The 21,821-nt window shown below is 40.5% G+C and overlaps 1 protein-coding gene across 1 annotated transcript in view; it reads left to right on the top strand.

Annotated features, from left to right (window-relative positions):
• The first annotated feature begins 961 nt into the window (after window positions 1-961).
• LOC308097637 (NACHT, LRR and PYD domains-containing protein 3-like) overlaps window positions 962-21,821 on the top strand; it is a 34,800-nt gene continuing 13,940 nt past the window's right edge. Inside the window, exons 1-11 of the mRNA XM_080445557.1 lie at window positions 962-1,015; window positions 1,107-1,220; window positions 4,995-5,108; window positions 5,201-5,314; window positions 10,137-10,250; window positions 10,343-10,456; window positions 11,579-11,692; window positions 13,062-13,172; window positions 13,870-13,983; window positions 15,312-15,422; window positions 19,067-19,128. Of these exons, the coding sequence (XP_080301683.1) occupies window positions 1,153-1,220; window positions 4,995-5,108; window positions 5,201-5,314; window positions 10,137-10,250; window positions 10,343-10,456; window positions 11,579-11,692; window positions 13,062-13,172; window positions 13,870-13,983; window positions 15,312-15,422; window positions 19,067-19,128 (1,036 nt within the window). The 5' untranslated portion in view covers window positions 962-1,015; window positions 1,107-1,152. The remainder of the gene's footprint in view (window positions 1,016-1,106; window positions 1,221-4,994; window positions 5,109-5,200; window positions 5,315-10,136; window positions 10,251-10,342; window positions 10,457-11,578; window positions 11,693-13,061; window positions 13,173-13,869; window positions 13,984-15,311; window positions 15,423-19,066; window positions 19,129-21,821) is intronic.

Genomic DNA, 21,821 nt, shown 5'->3' with positions numbered 1-21,821 from the left:
ATTAATCTATACAAGGGACCAATCTGTTCATCAGGAGCAGTTAAGTGTACACCTAACAAAAGTGTTAAGTGTACAATATCTTAAAACTTTTTCTACTAGGAGCTGAAACGGTGTGCGGACTTCCCCTCTTTTTCCTAAGTGTACAATATCTCCCTTTTAGTTGTTGCTGGGGGAATTTGCCGCAGCTAGTGCATTTGCACACATGTTGAATTTGTGCACATAAATTGTGTACATGAATTCAATTAATTGTACGATTCTAACAATTGTGTTCCAACTTATGTAGATCAAAATGTATATAATACTTATTTATTTTCTTTGTTTTCAGTGATGGCCAGATAGAAACACCAGGTAACAATAGATTGCTACTACCACATTGGTGAGCCATGCATGCAAGTCTGACAGCTTGAATGAGTTTGACAGAAACACATTTCCTTCAATAACCTGAGAACACATCTGTGTGTCATTTTACATTTTTAGCTATAACCATTATTTTATACTTTGGCTATTCAAAAATAGCAGATATACAAGCTCATAGCGGGGCATCGAGTGCCCCGCTATGAGCTTGTAGATCTCCTATTTTTTTTAAATCGTGAACATTTGTGCAACTCTATGAATGTAAATTCTTTAAAGCGAACATTTGTAACTGTCAAATGTCTCAACAAATGTCTTAATTTTTCAGATAAACTATTGTTGCTATATCAATGAGGACCCCCAAAATGATATGCATTTGGCCACGGACCCCCATCTCAAAATATGTTGTTCCAGGGACCCCCAGAAGTAAAGATTTGAGTTACAAATGTTCGCTTTAAATAATATATATATTCAAAGATCTGCACAAATTTTCACGATTTTTCAAAAATAGCAGATCTATGCACTCAGTGCCGTGCTTGTAGATTTTTGCTATTTTTGAATAACCAAAGTATAACATAATGGTTTAAGTGGTTACCCAGAGTGACTGGTCCAATAAGGATCAACCTCTTAACTTCAAAGATGAACAACACTCTACTGATCAGAAGTCAGCATGTTAAAAAACTTGATGATTCCACATGGATTGTATGATTCAATGACAAATTAACTAAATAGTGTTCATCCTCTCTTTCTACCAGGGTTCATCAGCAGAGACCAGAGTCTCCTGTACCCAGCTGTGTCTCCATGGAGAGTGACTGGTCTAAGGATGAACCTCTTTACTTCAAAGATGGACACCACTCTACTGAACAAAGGTTTGAATGTACCAGGCAGATGATTGAAACAGTGGTGAATGTCTGGTCTATAGATCAGTAGGCTATATCAACTTTAAAGAATAGTCATCAAAAAAGTATTAGATTATTTAATATTAACAGAAGAACACATAAATATCCGTTGCGTTCATTATGTGTTTCAATGAGGGTCTATATCATGAGAAATTAATATAATATTGTTTTATCATAACAGCGTTCATATTTGGACATTTTAAAGTGACAAACAAGATTGACCAAATGAAGCAGACTAAAGAGATCACATCATTTAAATGTTTTTTTTCTCTTTTTTAATCAAACAGCACAGAGTTGGAGGTGAAAAATTGAGTACCATCTGTTGAGTCTGTTTTTCTCTAACAAGACACTTCAGAGTGCAGTATATTGTGTTTATGCCATGGCCATACAAATACAAATAGTAACAGGACATGAAGCAACTGAACAATGTGGTTGTAATGACTAATGGATCAATTGCAATAATTGTGTGTGTGTGTGTGTGTGTGTGTGTGTGTGTGTGTGTGTGTGTGTGTGTGTGTGTGTGTGTGTGTGTGTGTGTGTGTGTGTGTGTGTGTGAGTGAGTGAGTGAGTGAGTGAGTGAGTGAGTGAGTGAGTGAGTGAGTGAGTGAGTGAGTGAGTGAGTGAGGTGATAGTGATAATGCACTATGGCTGCGGGTACATGGACCATCATGTATTCATTCAGAATGAATTCATTCCGAATGAACTCATTCCGAATAGAGGAATCCGTTCCACTTACCTGTTTACATGGGACCTGAATAAAAGTATTCCTCGTTTACATGACCAAAGCATTCATTCGGAATATAACTTTTGACATGCGCAAAGTGGTTCCCGCCTACGCCCGGGCATGGACCAGGGGCCACTACCCGGAGCAGAGCTTCCCCTGGTGGGCATGGGGAGGAGGCAATAGCCCCCTTGTGTCTCCGCGGCGGAGGTCTGTCGGTCGTAGGCAGGCCGGTAAGCAACGCACCGACTCCTGGCCAGGCAGCGTTGTATGCGGTGCAAGCCTAAGTTCAGACCAGTTTCTTTTTTTGTATTGGTACCAGACACGGTAAAACGTAGGCTAGCCTATACGATTTGTCACATTTCTCATGTAGGTACGATGATGTCATCGCGCATTCTCACATGGTCATTATAATAATAAATAATAATACATAAACACCGGACCGCTCATGGTCATTATAATAATAAATGGAGAGAGAGAGAGAGAGCAACACTTACAGTCTATGAAACAAGGCACGCTCATTTATGGCAAAAGTACAAAAGTATTCATTTGGCATCAAAATATACTTAAGTAGAAAGAATAAGCTACTCATTATGCCGAGTGTCACGTTTTTCTTGTATTATTATGAAAAAGCTTTGAAACATGCTGTAACTCATTCACTGTGACGAAAACCCTCTTTCTGCGCCGAGTAGCGCGCGGAGCGCACACGGGTTGAATGCGGGGTCTGTCGCCCTAAAACACAATCGCCCGGGTCAAAATCCAGCGACCATGGAGCAGTCGTGGATGGCCCGCTCAAAAGGTGCGTGGGGCGGGGTGTTTTGAGAACCGTTCCGGCTGCCCATGTAATGAATTGATGAAGTAAAACTCATCTGTTTGCGCTGCAGCTGCGCCCTAATAATGTTGTTTTCATTTATTTTTGTTCACGTATGCTATTAAAATAATGCAGCTATTGCAGTATTGGGCCTTAACATGTGATTAAAATGTATATGTATTTGGCCCCTCATATATAAAATAAATACAAATAATAAAATAAAATCTGATTTAAAATTGAAACTTGCAGCTGATCAATGCGTTTCTGTGTTTACGTGTGGACAGGGATTTAAAAATCTTTGTCATGTGGCCAGGGATTCTTTTTAAAAACTGAGGACTAAAATACCTGTTTAGAAAAAGGCTTATTAAATGACGCTATAGAATAGAATAATACATTTTATCCCGCAGGAGCGAGCGCTTCTCAGCACCAACCGTGGCCGAATTAGAGATTTGATAGGTCATTTTTGGACAATTCTGACAGCACTACTAAGCACGGACATGCGCAAATAAAATGCATGTATTCCAAACAGAGAGGAGCGTTCGGAATAAAGTGTTTACATGGTCAATTCCGATTGGTATATCCCGATTCAAACGGTCTATACCACCCCTCCATTCGGGTCAGACTGGAATGGAATATTCTATTCCAATTGAGGTGTTTACATGAGCATTTCTATTCTGACTGAATTCATCCATTCATTCATTCCGAATAGAAGTGTATTCATTCCGAATGAAACTGTCCATGTACCCGCAGCCATTGAGGTGTCCATTTTGCAAGGGATAACCAATGTGGAGCAGGTCTTTATTGAGAAATAAACCCTGACAGGGTGATTAGACCCCGATGCGTAGCGGAGGGTTTTTCAATATTAAGCTGTAAATGACAATATTGTATAGAGGTCATTGTTAAACAAGACCAGGAGACCTGGTTCTGCCAGACCCAGAATGAAGTCCTAGTATGTAACACACCTACAGTACAAACCACTTTATAACTGAAGTTCATGATGTCATGAATAGTTTGTGACGAAAGGGGACGTCACAAATTTTTTTTTGGCTGGGGCCGGAGGACAAATGGCCCATGCCCATGTATGGACGAAACAGGTACAAAGCCTCATGGTACAAAGCCTCCATACATGGAGGAAACAGGTACAAAACATGCACTACGTCACGGCTAAGACGGACTTCACATGACGTGTCAGCCTGTGTATACCCATGTATGGACGAAAGGGGGACAGACTTTTTTTGGCTGGGGCCGGAGGACAAATGGCCCCTGCCCATGTATGGACGAAACAGATACCCATGTATGGACGAAAGGGGGACAGGCTTTTTTGGCTGGGGCCGGAGGACAAATGGCCCCTGCCCATGTATGGACGAAACAGATACAAAGCCTCATATAAGCCCGACCCCTTGGGTCTGGCAAAAATAACAGACCACTGAATACAGTGATTGACCAATCAGAATCAAGCACTCAACCAAGCCGTGTGATAATAGAAAATAATGGCTGAGTTGGAGGTGAAAATTTGAGTTCCATCTGTTGAGTCTGTTTTTCTCTAACAAGACACTTCAGAGTGCAGTATTGTGTTTATACCATGGCCACGAAAAAAAAAAGACTAAGGACCCTATCTCCATCCTCGCCCGTGTCGCGGATGTGGCAACATTTGTTTGTTGCGCGCACATGTTTTGATCATTTTGACGTTGCATACATCCCGGAAGTGAAAGTGCGAGCTGAAATTTTGCAGAAACTTTATGATTTTTAGAAGTGGAGACACATGTGAAGGTGGAAAAGAAAGTATTATCTACTTTTGCATGAGCGATTTTTGTAGCAAGTTGGGAGAGAATTGGACCACTGCTTAGGCCGTGAGTTTTGGGTCCAGGAAAGGGCCCCTCTCTCTGATTGTGTGGCAGGGATGTTGCAGATGTATTTCAATTAATACTGCGCATATGTTTCTATTTTAAATAAGTTCTATCACCAGTTTTAAGTAGAGGGGTTCTGTATCATAAGAATCTACTTGTGTGAATCTTCCATCCTTGGATGAGAAATAGCTGTTGACGTCACTGTTTGTTTTTGATGTTCCAGGTTGACTGTATGAGACAGTTTTTAGTTTCTATCATTTTTAGATTGCTAATATAAGAGATTTGTGACTGGTTGCTTTTGATTTGACATGACTTATATGATTCAATAAACATAAACTAAATGCTGTTCCTCATTTTTCTACCAGGGTTTATCAGCAGAGACCGGACTCTCCTGTACCCAGCTGTGTCTCCATGAAGAGTGACTGGTCCAAGGATCTACCTATTACCTTCAAAGATGAACAGGACTCTACTGATCAGAGGTCAGCACGTTAAAACACATGGATGATTCCACATGGATTGTATGATTCAATGACAAATTAACCAAATATTGTACATCCTCTCTTTCTACCAGGGTTCATCAGCAGAGACCAGACTCTCCTGTACCCAGCTGTGTCTCCATGAAAAGTGACTGTTCCAAGGGTCGACTTATTAACTTTAAAGATGGACACCACTCTACTGATCAAAGGTTTGACATTAGCAGACAAATTATTGAAACAGTAACTTAGTCATCAGTTGATCATGATTTTAAAATAGTGTTATTCCTGTTCAACGCATTCTCACACTAAAAGTATTAACAACATTGGATAAATTGGAGCACCGTTTTTTTCCCTCTTAATTTCCTGAAAAGTAACAGTTTCAGACATACTAGATTTCCTCCCGGCAGTAACAGTCTGTTGTATCCCCGGGTGCATAAAAATAAAAAGTAACAGGACATTAAGCAACTGGACAATATGGTTGTAATGACTAATGAATCAATTGCAATAATTGTATGTGTGTGTGTGTGTGTGTGTGTGTGTGTGTGTGTGTGTGTGTGTGTGTGTGTGTGTGTGTGTGTGTGTGTGTGTGCGCAGTGATAATGCAAAATGAGGTGTACATCTTGAAAGGGATAATCAATGGGGCGCAGGTCTTTATTGAGAAATAAACCCTGACAGGGTGATTAGACCCCGACCCCGTCATTTACATTAAGCTGTAAATGACATTGTTTGTTTGTTTACATAGCCGCCATTTTGGATACAGCAGAAAATCAAGTAGCACGAGTAAAAAATGTGAAAAATGTAGTTCTATCTGTTGAGCCTGTTTTTCTCTAACAAGACACGTCAGAGTGCAGTATTGTGTTTATACCATGGCCACTTAAAAGAAAAAAAAGACTAAGGACCCTATCTCCATGGAGATTATGTTGCAGATTTATTTCAATTAATACTGCGCATATGTTTCCATTTTAAAATAAGTTCTATCACCAGTTTGAAGTAAGAATCTACTTGTGTGAATCTTCCATCCTTGGATGTAGTCCAGTACCTGGCCGGTAGACCTGTTTGCAATTTGGTGTTGGGGGAATTTCTCACCTAAACTGAGTCAGTGGGTCCCTAGACATGAAAAATCACGGAGGTGCTTGTCCGCCAGAGTGGCACGAATGGCGCAATGGCCAAATCAAGAATGGCCGCCATCGACTATGATCCAAAAAATCCAACTTTTTTGTTTTTGAGTGTTTAAACACATGTAATACCTCCATTTAGACTAATTGTGGTGTGTGGAATTCATTTCTGATATTGTTATGACCATTTTGGGTGATTTTGACCTTGAAAGGTCATGGTCAAGGTCATTTTGTTATTCTGAAGACCTTGGCCATAACCTGGCCATTGTTAGGAGTAAAAACAGGTGCAATAAGTCTTATCCAACTAATTCTGACATTTAGAATTCCTTTCTGGTATTGTTTGACCATTAAGGATCATCTTGTCATTGAAATGTCAATATCAATATCATTATTCAATAACTCGATTCTTTTATTGTACTTTTTCCTTTTTTTTCCTCTTTTTTTTTTTAACAAAAGACATGAACCTGACATTTTTTCCAATTCTAAATACCCCCCTTTGATTTTTATTTGAATTGGGTGCTTTAATTAGAAAATAAGACATGAAAATAAAATTGATATACAAATAAAATCAAGACAAAAATCAAATTAAAAATTTTCTCATACAGTGCAGCATATGTGTGCATGCAGGTTAGTGTGATGGGTTTTTCCATGAAGGTTTTTCCTGTTTTCCATGGCAGAATATAATGCACGGAACTCCAGCAGCACGGCAGCCACATCGCAGAGTGTCACACTTGCCTGCACACTTGCATACTGTGAGCAGACTCGGTGGTAAGGGCTTCAGACATTTGGATGGCAGGAGTGTACCAAAGTGCTCCTCCCATCCATGTTCCATTGCCTCTAGTCTTGCCTCAGGTTCCTTGGCCGTCACAAGCAGGTGGCAAGCCCTATGCACCAGAAAAGCACCTCGTTTGATGTGACCTCTGATCACACTACTTGTGGGAGGGAGAGCATCAATTCCAGCACTGGCACTGGTATAGCTTTCTACCCTGAGGTCATCAAACGTCTCAGCAGTTGTACTTGACCTAGCCCCTGCCCAGACACGTACCAAGTACTTCTCTGCCAATGCTGTGTCTTGTTCTGTCAAGGTGTCTGCCTCTCCAAAGTTTGTTAAATATTGTACTGGGTCAGAAGTCATAGCTGCATGTTTGGTCCCCACCTTGCTCATGCAGTCTTCTCCAGTCAGGATATGTGCCTTGATCACTGTCTTGGCTAGTGGTGCTCCAAGATGAGAGACTGCTTGATGCAGTGGAAGCATGCGCCGCTTCTCACCAGTGCCATACTGCTGCCAGATCTCCTTCATCCCCAGTGCTTGGAAGTATGGGGTGTAGTACAGCAGTAATGCGAAGGTGTCTGTATCATTGGAGACTATGATAACTCTCTTGCTCTGTTTCACACGAACAGCCCACTCCACATGCACCACCAGTCTGGTATCAGCCTCCTCAATCCAGTTCAAGAGGTCTGGGATCTCTTCACCACCAGCTGCCTTTGCTGGGAGCACCTCATCTTCAGAGACAACAGAGCTGACAATGATGGTAGTATTGCGACAGGCTCGACTGCACACCATATCCCAAACTAGCAGCTGGAGATTCTGCTTGTTCTCCTCAGATGCCCAGAACTTGTCAAGTTGCTGAGGGATAGGTGTGTCTCTGTTCATGCCAATGATGTCGATTCCTGTTCTTGAGTCTGTGCGCCGCATGCGCTCCCCTTCCTTTAGAGACATCTCAATGTAGGAATCAAGTATGAGATGGATGAACTCTGGCTCTTCACAGAGGGATAATGTTGAGCTGATGATGGCGTTGATGACAGCACCTAAAGTAGGGAATCGTGCAAGTGGCATCTGCCGTATTTTCGACATGAAGTCTACCACAACATGAGTGGCAAGAGTAGACTTTGGACTCCATTGGGTGAGGTCAAGTTCAGGCTCAATTTCACTGACAAGTTTTGACTTGTTGACATGAGCTGGAAGGTCACCTTCAAACAGGGGAGATGCTGAGAGCACATCATGAGTTAGTACCTGCCGGATGTTCATGCCCCGCTCCTTAGCAATGTCCATACTCCTATGTGCCTCGGCCATGTCTTTGGATGAGACTAACTTCTGCTCCTTCAGAATGGTTGTTGGTGTCTTCTTAGGTTGCTCGTTGAACTGCGGTAGCTTCCGCTTTGGTATGGTTGTGCTCATTTTCTTGGTCTTCTCAACTAACCTTTCCTGTCTGTATGAGCAGTAGACACGCTCCCCATTTGTGAGACAGTTGAGCAAGCGTGGAGCGACCCCTCGGTCAACAGCTTGTTGACCTGATCACATGCTCCACAATCAGCATCCCAGTGAGAGCCCGGACATAATGGCTGCCGTTTAACACTGACTCTATCACACCAGGTCCAAACACGGCACACTCAACCAGTGCGTCATCCGGGCCAGAACCTCGAAGCAGTTTTCCCTGGCATCTGAGCAGAACACGGGTCCAATGGAAAGGGCCCATGCAGAGAAAAAGATCCTTCAATTGTTCTGTCTCGTGCAGGTAAATATCTGCAGCCGGGGCGAACACGCCTTCATCGCACCATATCGCCATTGATGTCTGATTTAATTGTCTGCGAACACTCTGGAAGTTGGTGAGGCAATGCCTGACGGTAGCACGATCAGTGATGGGTCTTGGTATGACAGGGAGGAAGCCAACACGCATCATCGGCACCACAGCAGATGAGACAAGTGTGTGCACAGCGGCCCATATCAGAGTGTCTCCTGCTGATGCACCACAGCGGATCAAACTGATCAAGAATTCTCGCTTTGCAGATACACTTCGGGCAGTTGGCATGTCGAGTAATGTTGCTTGCTTGTTTTCAGGGTGCAGCAGCATGTCTGGTGGCAGGGCAGGTCGAACTACTGGCTTAGCATGGGGAGGTACCTCTTGACAAGGCAACTTTGTTCGCAAGATTGGATCAGCATGGCTTAATCCTGTACTTGACACTGGAGGCTTATGAAGGGGTCTGCTCACTGTGGCGTCTTGGAACAGTACTAATGCTGTGTAGTGTGAACCCTCTGTGCCGGAGAGTGATGATTTATCAGCATAATCTGAGTTGTCCATGCCTGCCATAGTATAATCCTCCCTTGTGAAAGTACTTGGTATGGGTGTCTCTCCATCTTCAGAGCATTTCACAGCATAGCTAGCGAGAAGGCTTCGGGCAGATCTGATGGTCTGGTATGAAAAAAAATACAATAAAAGGGACAGTAAAGTACAAAATCGTAATTGAATTATTGAAAAATGACATTGACATTGATATTTCAATGACAAGATGATCCTTAATGGTCAAAACAATATCAGAAATGAATTCTAAATGTCAGAATTAGTTGGATAAGACTCATTGCACCTGTTTTTACTCCTAACAATGGCCAAGTTATGGCCAAGGTCTTCAGAATAACAAAATGACCATGACCATGACCTTTCAAGGTCAACATCACCCAAAATGGTCATAACAATATCAGAAATGAATTCCACACACCACAATTAGTCTAGATGGAGGTATTACATGTGTTTAAACACTCAAAAACAAAAAAGTTGGATTTTCATCATAGTCGATGGCGGCCATTTTTGATTTGGCCATTGCGCCATTCGTGCCACACATGACAAGCACCTCCGTGATTTGTCATGTTTAGGGACCCACTGACTCAGTTCAGGTGAGAAATTCCCCCAACACCAAATTGCAAACAGGTCTACAGGCCAGGTACAGGATCAATGAGAAATAGCTGTTGACGTCACTGTTTACAACTGGATGTTCCAGGTTGACTGTATGAGACAGTTTTTAGTTTCTATCATTTTTAGATTGCTAATATAAGAGATTTGTGACTGGTTGCTTTTGATTTGACATGACTTATATGATTCAATAAACATAAACTAAATGCTGTTCCTCATTTTTCTACCAGGGTTTATCAGCAGAGACCGGACTCTCCTGTACCCAGCTGTGTCTCCATGAAGAGTGACTGGTCCAAGGATCTACCTATTACCTTCAAAGATGAACACGACTCTACTGATCAGAGGTCAGCACGTTAAAACACATGGATGATTCCACATGGATTGTATGATTCAATGACAAATTAACCAAATATTGTACATCCTCTCTTTCTACCAGGGTTCATCAGCAGAGACCAGACTCTCCTGTACCCAGCTGTGTCTCCATGAAAAGTGACTGTTCCAAGGGTCGACTTATTAACTTTAAAGATGGACACCACTCTACTGATCAAAGGTTTGACATTAGCAGACAGATTATTGAAACAGTAACTTAGTCATCAGTTGATCATGATTTTAAAATAGTGTTATTCCTGTTCAACGCATTCTCACACTAAAAGTATTAACAACATTGGATAAATTGGAGCACCGTTTTTTTTCCTCTTAATTTCCTGAAAAGTAACAGTTTCAGACATACTAGATTTCCTCCCGGCAGTAACAATCTGTTGTATCCCCGGGTGCATAAAAATAAAAAGTAACAGGACATTAAGCAACTGGACAATATAAATTGCAATAATTGTATGTGTGTGTGTGTGTGTGTGTGTGTGTGTGTGTGTGTGTGTGTGTGTGTGTGTGTGTGGTGTGTGTGTGGTGTGTGTGTGGTGTGTGTGTGTGTGTGTGTGTGTGTGTGTGTGTGTGTGTGTGTGTGTGTGTGTGTGTGTGTGTGTGTGGTGGGGGGGGGTATGTATGTACAGAGCAGTTACAGAACAGCAGTGATAATGCAAAATGAGGTGTACATTTTGAAAGGGATGATCAATGGGGCGCAGGTCTTTATTGAGAAATAAACCCTGACAGGGTGATTAGACCCCGACGCGTAGAGGAGGGTTCTTCAATTTTAAGCTGTAAATGACATTGTTTGTTTGTTTACATAGCCGCCATTTTGGATACGGCAGAAAATCAAGTAGCACGAGTTAAAAATGTGAAAAATGTAGTTCTATCTGTTGAGCCTGTTTTTCTCTAACAAGACACGTCAGAGTGCAGTATTGTGTTTATACCATGGCCACTTAAAAGGAAAAAAAGACTAAGGACCCTATCTCCATGGAGATTATGTTGCAGATTTATTTCAATTAATACTGCGCATATGTTTCCATTTTAAAATAAGTTCTATCACCAGTTTGAAGTAGAGGGGTTCTGTATCACTAAGAATCTACTTGTGTGAATCTTCCATCCTTGGATGAGAAATAGCTGTTGACGTCACTGTTTACAACTGGATGTTCCAGGTTGACTGTATGAGACAGTTTTTAGTTTCTATCATTTTTAGATGGCTAATATAAGAGATTTGTGACTGGTTGCTTTTGATTTGACATGACTTATGATTCAATAAACATAAACTAAATGCTGTTCATCCTTTTTCTACCAGGGTTCATCAGCAGAGACCAGACTCTCCTGTACCCAGCTGTCTCTCCATGAAGAGTGACCGGTCCATGGGTCGTCCTATTACCTTCAAAGATAAACACGACTCTACTGATCAGAGGTCAGAAATAAAACAACATGAGTAACATGAGTTACGGTAGTTGTTCTTAGACTCTAATCAGCAGAGGTCAGAGGTCATGAGATTTTTTGATTGATTGTCAGGCCCTTCCCAGTGCTGTATAGGCACTATTAATAACTTTAATAACTTACAATAACTTTTCTTGGTTGGTTATTTTAATAATTCCACCACTGTCTGAAGGAAGATTTTACAAAATAAAAAAAATTAATTCGGGCAAATAATTTTCCATGTCAAGTACTCATTCAATTCTTGAAAATAGCCTTTCTCTGCCTGGAAACTTAGCTTGCTATAATGGAAGCCATTAATATTGCATTCATTTAAAACAAATCACTGATGATGCGTTTTTTTTAACTGTCCACAGCCCTCCTTTGAGAGACAGACTGAGTATAGACAGAAATAGTACCATATTATAATGAGCATTATTGAGGACCAATTTACGAAGATTGGTTGAAAATGGCTGAATTGGTCCTTTAACTATCTTGATCTATCAGAAAGAGTGGTGGGGGAATCAACTTTTAGCAAGTTGGCAACAAGTTGATAGCAACAAGGTTTTGTAAGAGAGACTTGGATGTAGTCTCTCTCATTTTAAACTTTGCAGATCTCTGCCAGCCCTGGTTGCCTATAAGCAGGGTTGTGTCAGATGTGGGTTGCAGCCATCAGGGCTCAAGGAAGCTGTGGGGGGAAATAGAGTTTGTACGACACAGACTGTTGTGGCGGTCCTATATGGGCAGAAGTGAAAGCTGTTTTGGAGTTGAGCTCCATAGAGGCCCCTCAACATGGAATTTCAAGTGGGGTATGATTCGATGTTTCGTTCATGATATAGGCATCTTTTGTAAGAAATCGTAGTATTAAAAAGTGTGTTTTGAAGAAAACACAAAATGGTGGAAAATCTTGTCAGGCGGAAATGGGCCTGTCCTATATAGTTGTGTTATGTTCAAAGGAACCCAGGTGAAAGAAATGTGATTGTATGACATATGGTTCAAGAGTTATACACCAACACATGAAGCGGTCTGTTATAGTGCCACCATGAGGCCGAATTGAAAATAAAATTGGAATCGAGGTTCACGCAGATCGGTCTAGTGGTGTCCGACATTAGCTGCTCACAGATGCACACATACAGTAGATGGAGAGACGGACGGACGGACAGGGGCGAAAATAAACCCCAGACCATGGCCATTACCGTATGGCAGAGATAAATATGTATCTTCCAATCATGTATTTATTTTCTTTCTTTTTTCTAGGATAAAGAGTGCTAATATGAAAGAGGTTCATAGAAAAGTGGCTGTGGATTCCACAAGGATTGTAACATTTGTTAAAAATAAACTAAATAGTTCATCTCTCTTTTTACCAGGGTTCATAAGCAGAGACCAGAGTCCACTATACCCAGCTGTGTCTCCATTAAGAGTGACTGGTCCATGGGTAAACCTATTAACTTCAAAGATGACCACTCTACTGATCAAAGGTCAGAATATAAAACAGACAACAACAACACCAAAACATGTGATTTAGTTATCAGACTCCACTAAGTTATCCACAGCTATTGACTTCAAATGGACATCACATCACTATTCTGAACAAAGGGGTGAATTTACTAGGCATAGCATTGAAACAGTAACAATTGTAACTGTGTGGTTTACAGGTCAGGATATACATTTTAAATAATCGTCTTAAAAAAATAAGTGAGATTGTAATTGTATAACCACTAACTAAACATGACTAAAGATTGTCTTTTCAACAGAAGGAGACAGATCCTTCCATTTTCTTCATTATGTGTTTCGATAAGGGTCTATCAAGAGAGAGTTAGAGAGAGTTTAGTTGTTCTCAGACTCTACTATGATTAGTCTGGTTCTTCATACTCTGTTTATTTATCACATCCAATAATCAGGGCAATGTTTACAGTGGGATTCAGCTTGTTTTTCTTCCACCAACCATTATGAAATAATGGACCTCATTCACGAAACGTGTGTACGACTAGATTTGATACTAAATCGCTCATGAGTGTCTCCACGAGCGTCTGATTCATCATTCTTATTCCTAGTTTAATTAGTTCTTTAGGTACACACAAACTCGTATGTAAAATGGTAAATTAAAGCAATAAGCCACTAGATATCGCAGTTTACCTCGTAATTTATAATTATAGTTCATCCTTTTTCTACCAGGGTTCATCAGCAGAGACCAGACTCTCCTGTACCCAGCTGTGTCTCCATGAAGAGTGACTGGTCCATGGGTCGTCCTATTACCTTCAAAGATGAACACGACTGTACTGATCAGAGGTCAGAAATAAAACAACATGAGTAACATGAGTTACGGTAGTTGTTTTTAGACTCTACTCAGCAGAGGTCAGAGGTCATGAGATTTTTTTATTGATTGTCAGGCCCTTCCCAGTGCTGTATTGGCACTATTAATAACTTTAATAACTTACAATAACTTTTCTTGGTTGGTTATTTTAATAATTCCACCATACTGTCTGAAGGAAGATTTTACAAAATAAATAAATTAATTCAGGCAAATAATTTTCCATGTCAAGTACTCATTCAACTCTTGAAAATAGCCTTTCTCTGCCTGGAAACTTAGCTTGCTATAATGGAAGCCATTAATATTGCATTCATTTAAAACAAATCACTGATGATGCAGGTTTTTTAACTGTCCACAGCCCTCCTTTGAGACACAGACTGAGTTGACAGAAATAGTACCATATTATAATGAGCATTATTGAGGACCAATTTACGAAGATTGGTTGAAAATGGGTGAATTGGTCCTTTAACTATCTTGATCTATCAGAAAGAGTGGTGGGGGAATTAACTTTTAGCAAGTTGGCAACAAGTTGATAGCAACAAGGTTTTGTAAGAGAGACTTGGATGTAGTCTCTCTCATTTTAAACTTTGCAGATCTCTGCCAGCCCTGGTTGTGTATAAGCAGGGTTGTGTCAGATGTGGGTTGCAGCCATCAGGGCTCAAGGAAGTTGTGGGGGGAAATAGAGTTTGTACGACAGACTGTTGTGGCGGCCCTATATGGGCAGAAGTAAAAGCTCCATAGAGCTCCATAGAGGCCCCTCAACATGGAATTTCAAGTGGGGTATGATTCGATGTTTCGTTCATGATATATGGCATCTTTTGTAAGAAATAGTAGTATTAAAAAGTGTGTTTTGAAGAAAACACAAAATGGTGGAAAATCTTGTCAGGCGGAAATGGGCCTGTCCTATATAGTTGTGTTATGATCAAAGGAACCCAGGTGAAAGAAATGTGATTGTATGACATATGGTTCAAGAGTTATACACCAACACATGAAGCGGTCTGTTATAGTGCCACCATGAGGCCGAATTGAAAATAAAATTGGAATAGAGGTTCACGCAGATCGGTCTAGTGGTGTCCGACATTAGCTGCTCACAGATGCACACATAGATAGAGAGACCCCAGACCTTGGCCATTACCGTATGGCAGAGATAAATATGTATCTTCCAATCATGTATTTCTTTTCTTTATTTTTTCTAGGATAAAGAGTGCTAATATGAAAGAGGTTCATAGAAAAGTGGCTTTGGATTCCACAAGGATTGTAACATTTGTTAAAAATAAACTAAATAGTTCATCTTTCTTTTTACCAGGGTTCATAAGCAGAGACCAGAGTCCCCTATACCCAGTTGTGTCTCCATTAAGAGTGACTGGTCCATGGGTAAACCTATTAACTTCAAAGATGACCACTCTACTGATCAAAGGTCAGAATATAAAACAGACAACAACAACACCAACACCAAAACATGTGATTTAGTTATCAGACTCCACTAAGTTATCCACAGCTATTGACTTCAAATGGACATCACATCACTATTCTGAACAAAGGGGTGAATTTACTAGGCATAGCATTGAAACAGTAACAATTGTAACTGTGTGGTTTACAGGTCAGGATATACATTTTAAATAATCGTCTTAAAAAAATAAGTGAGATTGTAATTGTATAACCATTAACTAAACATGACTAAAGATTGTCTTCTCAACAGAAGGAGACAGATCCATCCATTGTCTTCATTATGTGTTTCGATCACTATCAAGAGAGAGTTAGAGAGTTTAGTTGTTCTCAGACTCTACTATGATTAGTCTGGTTCTTCATACTCTGTTTATTTATCACATCCAATAATCAGGGCATGTTTACAGTGGGATTCAGCTTGTTTTTCTTCCACCAACCATTATGAAATAATGGACCTCATTCACGAAACGTGTGTACGACTAGATTTGATACTAAATCGCTCATATGAGTGTCTCCACGAGCGTCTGATTCATCATTCTCATTCGTAGTTGAATTAGTTATTTAGGTACACACAAACTTGTATGTAAATGGTAAATTAAAGCAATAAGCCACTAGATATCGCAGTTTACCTCGTATTTTATAATGGCACGAGTGCCTCCGACCCTCTCAGACATTATAAAATAGAGGTAAACTGAGACCTTGTGTGGCTTATTGCTTTTCTAAAATCATAGACATGTCCCAATTAAAACAGTTCTTAATAATTCACTACAAGAACAATTTCTACAAGAACGTAGTTCCCGGCTACCAGGACGAGCAACTTCCTCCTGACAGAGACTAGTTCCTGTTTACTCAGCCAGTCCGTGTTAGACTTTCAACTTTTCCCAAACCTTCACATAGAGAAACAAAACGTAATTGTTAGATCTCGTTGTTACTAAAATATTAAATAGAAATGTATATTTGATTAAATACAGATTTAGCTACTACTCTGTGAACTTCCTGTGTAAACTGTTAGACAAGCTACTAGCCGAGACTCAAGAACAGATGGTTTGCGAGGGATGGGGAGCGCTTGTTTTCTTTACAAGCCCCGCCCGAAGCCCCTCAGTCACTCGCAGTCCTACACGGGTGGTGCTTAAAGGTTTCATGACATTCAGTTTTACAACGCATTAAAAGTATTTATCATGTTCCTTCAAACGTGTGTTAAAAGTTTTAACTGAATAATCCACTCCAGTGATCCATGGCAGGATTTTTTCTCTCTGATTTCTAAAGCCTTTTCAACTGCAATGAAAAAAGTAATCTTTGCCATTCATGGCCAATCACAGATTACTTTTCAGCCTAATTATTCAGAAAACCCCAGACCACAGAAAATCCACTGAATGTTCAAAGTTCTGTTTTTTTGGGTCTAATTGAGGTCATAAAACCCCCCAAAAAACACAAAAAATAAAAAAAGGGAATTAATGTCATAGAACCTTTAGACGCCTGCACGGGCAGGGCTTGTAAGGAAAACAAGTGCTCCCCATCTCTCATCCAGCTACAGATCAAAGCAGTAGATTATAGTTTTAGTATGTCTACTAAACGGAAACCAGCCAATCAGAATCAAGGATTGGGACTAATGGGTGCATTTATATAACGCCCTTATCCAAAGCGCTTTACAATGTGCATTACATTCACCCATTTACCACGCAAGGCACCAACCAGCAGTTAGGGGTCTTGCTCAAGGAAACTTCAGCACTAACCCAGGGGGAGCCAAGGATCAAAACGGGGAACCTTCAGATTCCAAGAGGGCTGCTCTACCTCCCCATGTATGTGTATGTGGCAAGAAACATTGGTGATGGCATGAATACTTTAGAATGACTTATTCTTAATGCAAAATCAGTTACAGTATAGTGCCAAACCTCAAGCAAAATTTTACTGTGCCCAACTTTTGTCAAAACAAAGAAAATAATAGAAAAAGATTTGTGTGAAGATGCTTATCTTTAAAGTAAGGATGAATTGTGTGTAAAGTTTAAGAGCTGAATATAATTATTATGTCCCTTGTGTGTTTCCTGTTTCTGCCAGTGAGAACAAACACCAAAACAATTTTGGTGACGTGTTTACAATATCGTGTCTTATTAGACTGCAGACGTCACATTATTTATGTTTTAATTTCCAATAGCAGTTATGAAACTTATTGTAGAATGCCATATAAAGACAATTCATAGACTTACCAGGAACATGCATCTGTGTCCATTCCCAATGCAGGACAGCAGATGGAATATTTAGGATGGTAATGCATGAATATGTTATATGTATGATGTTAATGCATTTCCCCTCAGTGATTTATAAAGCTCTTATCCATAATCCATATTGAATACCAGTGTTACAGTGTTCTGCATGACATCATCATTTTCACCACAACAGTGGTGAGCAAATATTCTGTAGAACAATTGGCTATTATATTAATAGGCCATTATAATATCCTGCTATGCTTTATTATTTGGTCCCGTAACCTTGCCCCTTAAAGGGATTGTAGGCGATTCAGAGATAAACAAAGAAAAAACTCCAGCAGTTCGTTTCCCCGACCACCAGGGGGTGACGCACGGAGGACTTCCATAGAGTTAAGGAGACTTCTAAACGGGCCATGCCGAATATAGGTTACTTCATTCGGATACAATTCGCGGAACTGCCCGCCCCTGCCGGTTCTCTGAATTTTTATTTTTAAATAGGCTCTTTCATGACAAATTGACCACATATATGAAGTTAAACAACTAAATTCTATCCTAACGCTATCTGAAAAGTAAATTATGTGCCTCAAAAACTAAGTTTGAGAGCATTTTAAAACCGAAAGTAAAAAGTTGACACGGACGCGCACGGACGCGCACATGCGTGCGTTCATTTACGGCCCGCCACAAACATAAACAGTAGGGAAATACGGATTTCAGAAAGAGGACTGTGTTTCAATGCAGGAAAACACCCCAGCATCATTATATAGTGGCTGATAGAGGGGAAAAAATGCAAAATATATATATAGAGATATTTTTCAAATTTAGGCTTAATGTTGCCAACAATCCCTTTAAAGTAAAACTATCTTCTCATTTAGGCTACAAATTAGAGCAAAAGCAATTTTTTTTTTCACTTTTGCAAAAGTTCAGTTTATAGTCCATCACTTGCCAAAAACGCCAGCTAACCTATAATCATGTACCTGCCCTACGCTACAAGCTGACAAGACGTTGTGATGTGTTTGCCAGCTTGTACTGTAGATCTGCTCTTTTGGACAAGGGACACTGTTGTACTATTGCTGTCCTCTTCTTTGAACATTGGCCTTCCACATGCTTTCTATGGTGTTAAATGGGGCATGGAACAATTCAAATGATTCGAACATGAACACACATTAGATTTATGAACAGGTGGAATTCATCATTTGATACACCTGTGCTGTGCACAAATCAGTGTGTGTGTGTGTGTGTGTGTGTGTGTGTGTGTGTGTGTGTGTGTGTGTGTGTGTGTGTGTGTGTGTGTGTGTGTGTGTGTGTGTGTGTGTGTGTGTGTGTGTGTGTGTGTGTGCGTGCGTGCGTGCGTGCGTGTGTGTGTGTGCGCGCGTGTGCGTGTGTGTGTGTGCGTCTGACGTTTCCTCCACAGGGACCACCGGGATAGATCCCAGGTTTTCATTGGTGAGGAGCTGGCTGACACTCTAGAGAGCAGTAAGAAAGCCTTTATTCACAGCTTTAATATGATGTAGGGCGATACTAAAGTCTGTATTGACAGCTTTAACATGATGGAGAGCATTAAGAAAGACTTTATTCACAGCTTTACGTATAGATATTTCTACAAGGAGATTTCTACCATTCCAAGCAATTCACACACTGTAAAACTGCAGATTGACACTTAGTATTGAGGGTTAATTATTTTTCATGAAAGGATAGGTTTTACACTATGTAACACCTGTATAACAATTATACATTATTAACTTTTTTCCCCAAATTAGATAAATAGATTCTGCATTAAAAAAAAAAACTTGAATGGAAGAGTTTCCATGATAAATGGGACTGAATCCTGTCATGGTTTAATGGCATTGTAGTGGACAGTCAAATATGCTGTTCAGACTGTGTGCTAACGTTTCTCAACATCAGTCTGAATCAGACCAGAAATATAATTCTGTCATTTTAACAAAGTCATCAATTATTATCAAAATTGAACAGCCCTGGTATTAAAAACAGTTGTTAAAACAATAATGTATATAATCTTCAAAGGGAAGACTGTTTCATAGTTCAGTGGCTACGTGCAACATCACCATGCAGTTTTAAAGTAGTATTGCCAAACTTTCTCACCAAGCACAATATGGTGTTTTTACCCCAAATGGCTTAAATGTCAGTGCTTAATGGAAATACTATATAAACATAAATATGAAAATTAGGATATTTATATGTCCCTCTTTACCTGTTTAAATCATGAATGTGCGACTGTAGACTATTTATTAACTATGTTGAATTCACAAATTATTATCATTATTATTATTATTATTATTTAACACTTGACACCTGACGTGGCACAAATGAACAGACAGTTGAGTCCCCCCTGATCCAAGCAGTGAAGCCCGACAACGCATTCCACCGGGGATTATTTCTTATATCATGAGGGAATAATCTTTGTCAAACTATACAAATAACACCAAGGTGCATGTTATGATTGCAATACATTTTACATTTTAGAATTTTAGAATTTGTGACTGTACCTGCCGTGCGCCCTGGGCTGGGAGACGTCGGCATCAGGTGCAAAATGAAAATTATATACATCTTATAGCCTACTGTAGGTCTTAAAGCTGCAACTTTCCTCTTCTACCCCGCCATTTTCACCATTGAGCTAATACGTAGCTCAATGGCGTAAATGTAATATTGACCATCAGAGACACATTCTAAATCTCTCAATAGAAGAGCAGGGAGACAAAATACAACCACCCCAATGGTATAAGTTATAATGTATTAATATATTTACATATAGTGCCGCTTTAATAGAGCCAGATGTCGAGATATCTGAATGACTGTTAAAGCTTTAAGCTTATAAAATTTTTAAAAAAAGCATCTAAGCATCTAAGAAAAATACAAAATCGAAAAAAAAACACTTTGAACATTTTTGAACAATTCCACCAAGTGTTTGAGGTGCCTGTTTCACCCACTTCCGGGGGGCGGAGCCAAAATCCGAGCCCAAAGTATTTGTTCGTAGACCCCCACTTAGCACTTAGGCACTTTTCATTTAACATTGGGTTTGCCATCATTAATGTTTGTGACATCAGAAACATTTCCATTCTGAGATCGCCTGTTCAGACACGCCCATTCTGGAAATCCATGAAATGAGAAGGAATGACTGAATTTAAAAAAAAAATTTTTTGGGGTACAAGAGACACTGGGGACCCCAAAAAATACAAAAAACCAAGAAAAAAGTGATTTTCATGGTGTAGACCCTTTAAATGGGTGACTTATCAAGCATCTAACCTAATATGCTGAGGTGCTCACCTGTATAGCGGCCCAGCGAAACTGCACATATCCCTCCCCTAAGCTCGCCGCTTGGGTCGGGAGCTTCAGAAACCTCTTCCTCGTAGAGGCGGGACATCACATCGGCATGCAGGATTGCCTTTCCGGGCCGATGCTCCACCTTGAAGTGGTAGTCTTGTAGATCGAGTGACTCGGTCATTGCGGTCTTTGTTGGTGGCCATCCACTTCAGAAGCGCGTGATCGGTGACCAACGTGAACTTTCGGGTACTAGCACAGGTGGTGGATCACCTATTTCACTGCGAGACACTCCTCCGTCGATGATTAATGGTGATTTTTTCCCCAGGGGAACGGTATTTTAATGACGTCGCGTGCATGAGCATGCGCATGCAAGAGCATGTGCATGCGCGAGCGCGCGCATGCAACTCTTCACACTGCCTCTTGTAACAGACAGAGCTTCGTAATTGGTCTCTCAAGGGTGCTGGTTTTAGTCTGCATACTGACACGACGCACAGCTCCCCTGGAATTTGGCGTGGTCTTAAGTATTCTTCCCATCATCCATGAATTCCTAGGAGCGGAGTCATCCACAATCAAAATGATGTCTACAGGTTGTAAATTCCTTCTTACTGCCGACCATTTCTCACTCATGGGTCCATCTTGACCAGAACAGATCAGAAAGGTACTGAATTTGTCTCCATCTCCGTCTCGCGTACAGATCTTCTCTCTTGAAAACACCTGGAGGCACATTTGGTTGTGTCTTCAATAACAACATCGTCCATGGTCTACTGCTTCAGCACTGATCTTAGAATCTTCCTTACCGTTCGGATCTGCCTTTCCCATACCCCTCCATGGTGGGAAGCAGCTGGTGGATTGAATGACCACCTGTTTCCCTTCTTCATCATCACATC

Source organism: Gymnoscopelus braueri (genome assembly GCF_963280865.1).
Source record: "Gymnoscopelus braueri genome assembly, chromosome: 12".
In the NCBI taxonomy this organism is placed as follows: Eukaryota; Metazoa; Chordata; class Actinopteri; order Myctophiformes; family Myctophidae; genus Gymnoscopelus; species Gymnoscopelus braueri.
The sequence above is the reverse complement of the archived record's forward strand: the minus strand, read 5'-3'. Positions and strand labels throughout refer to the sequence as shown.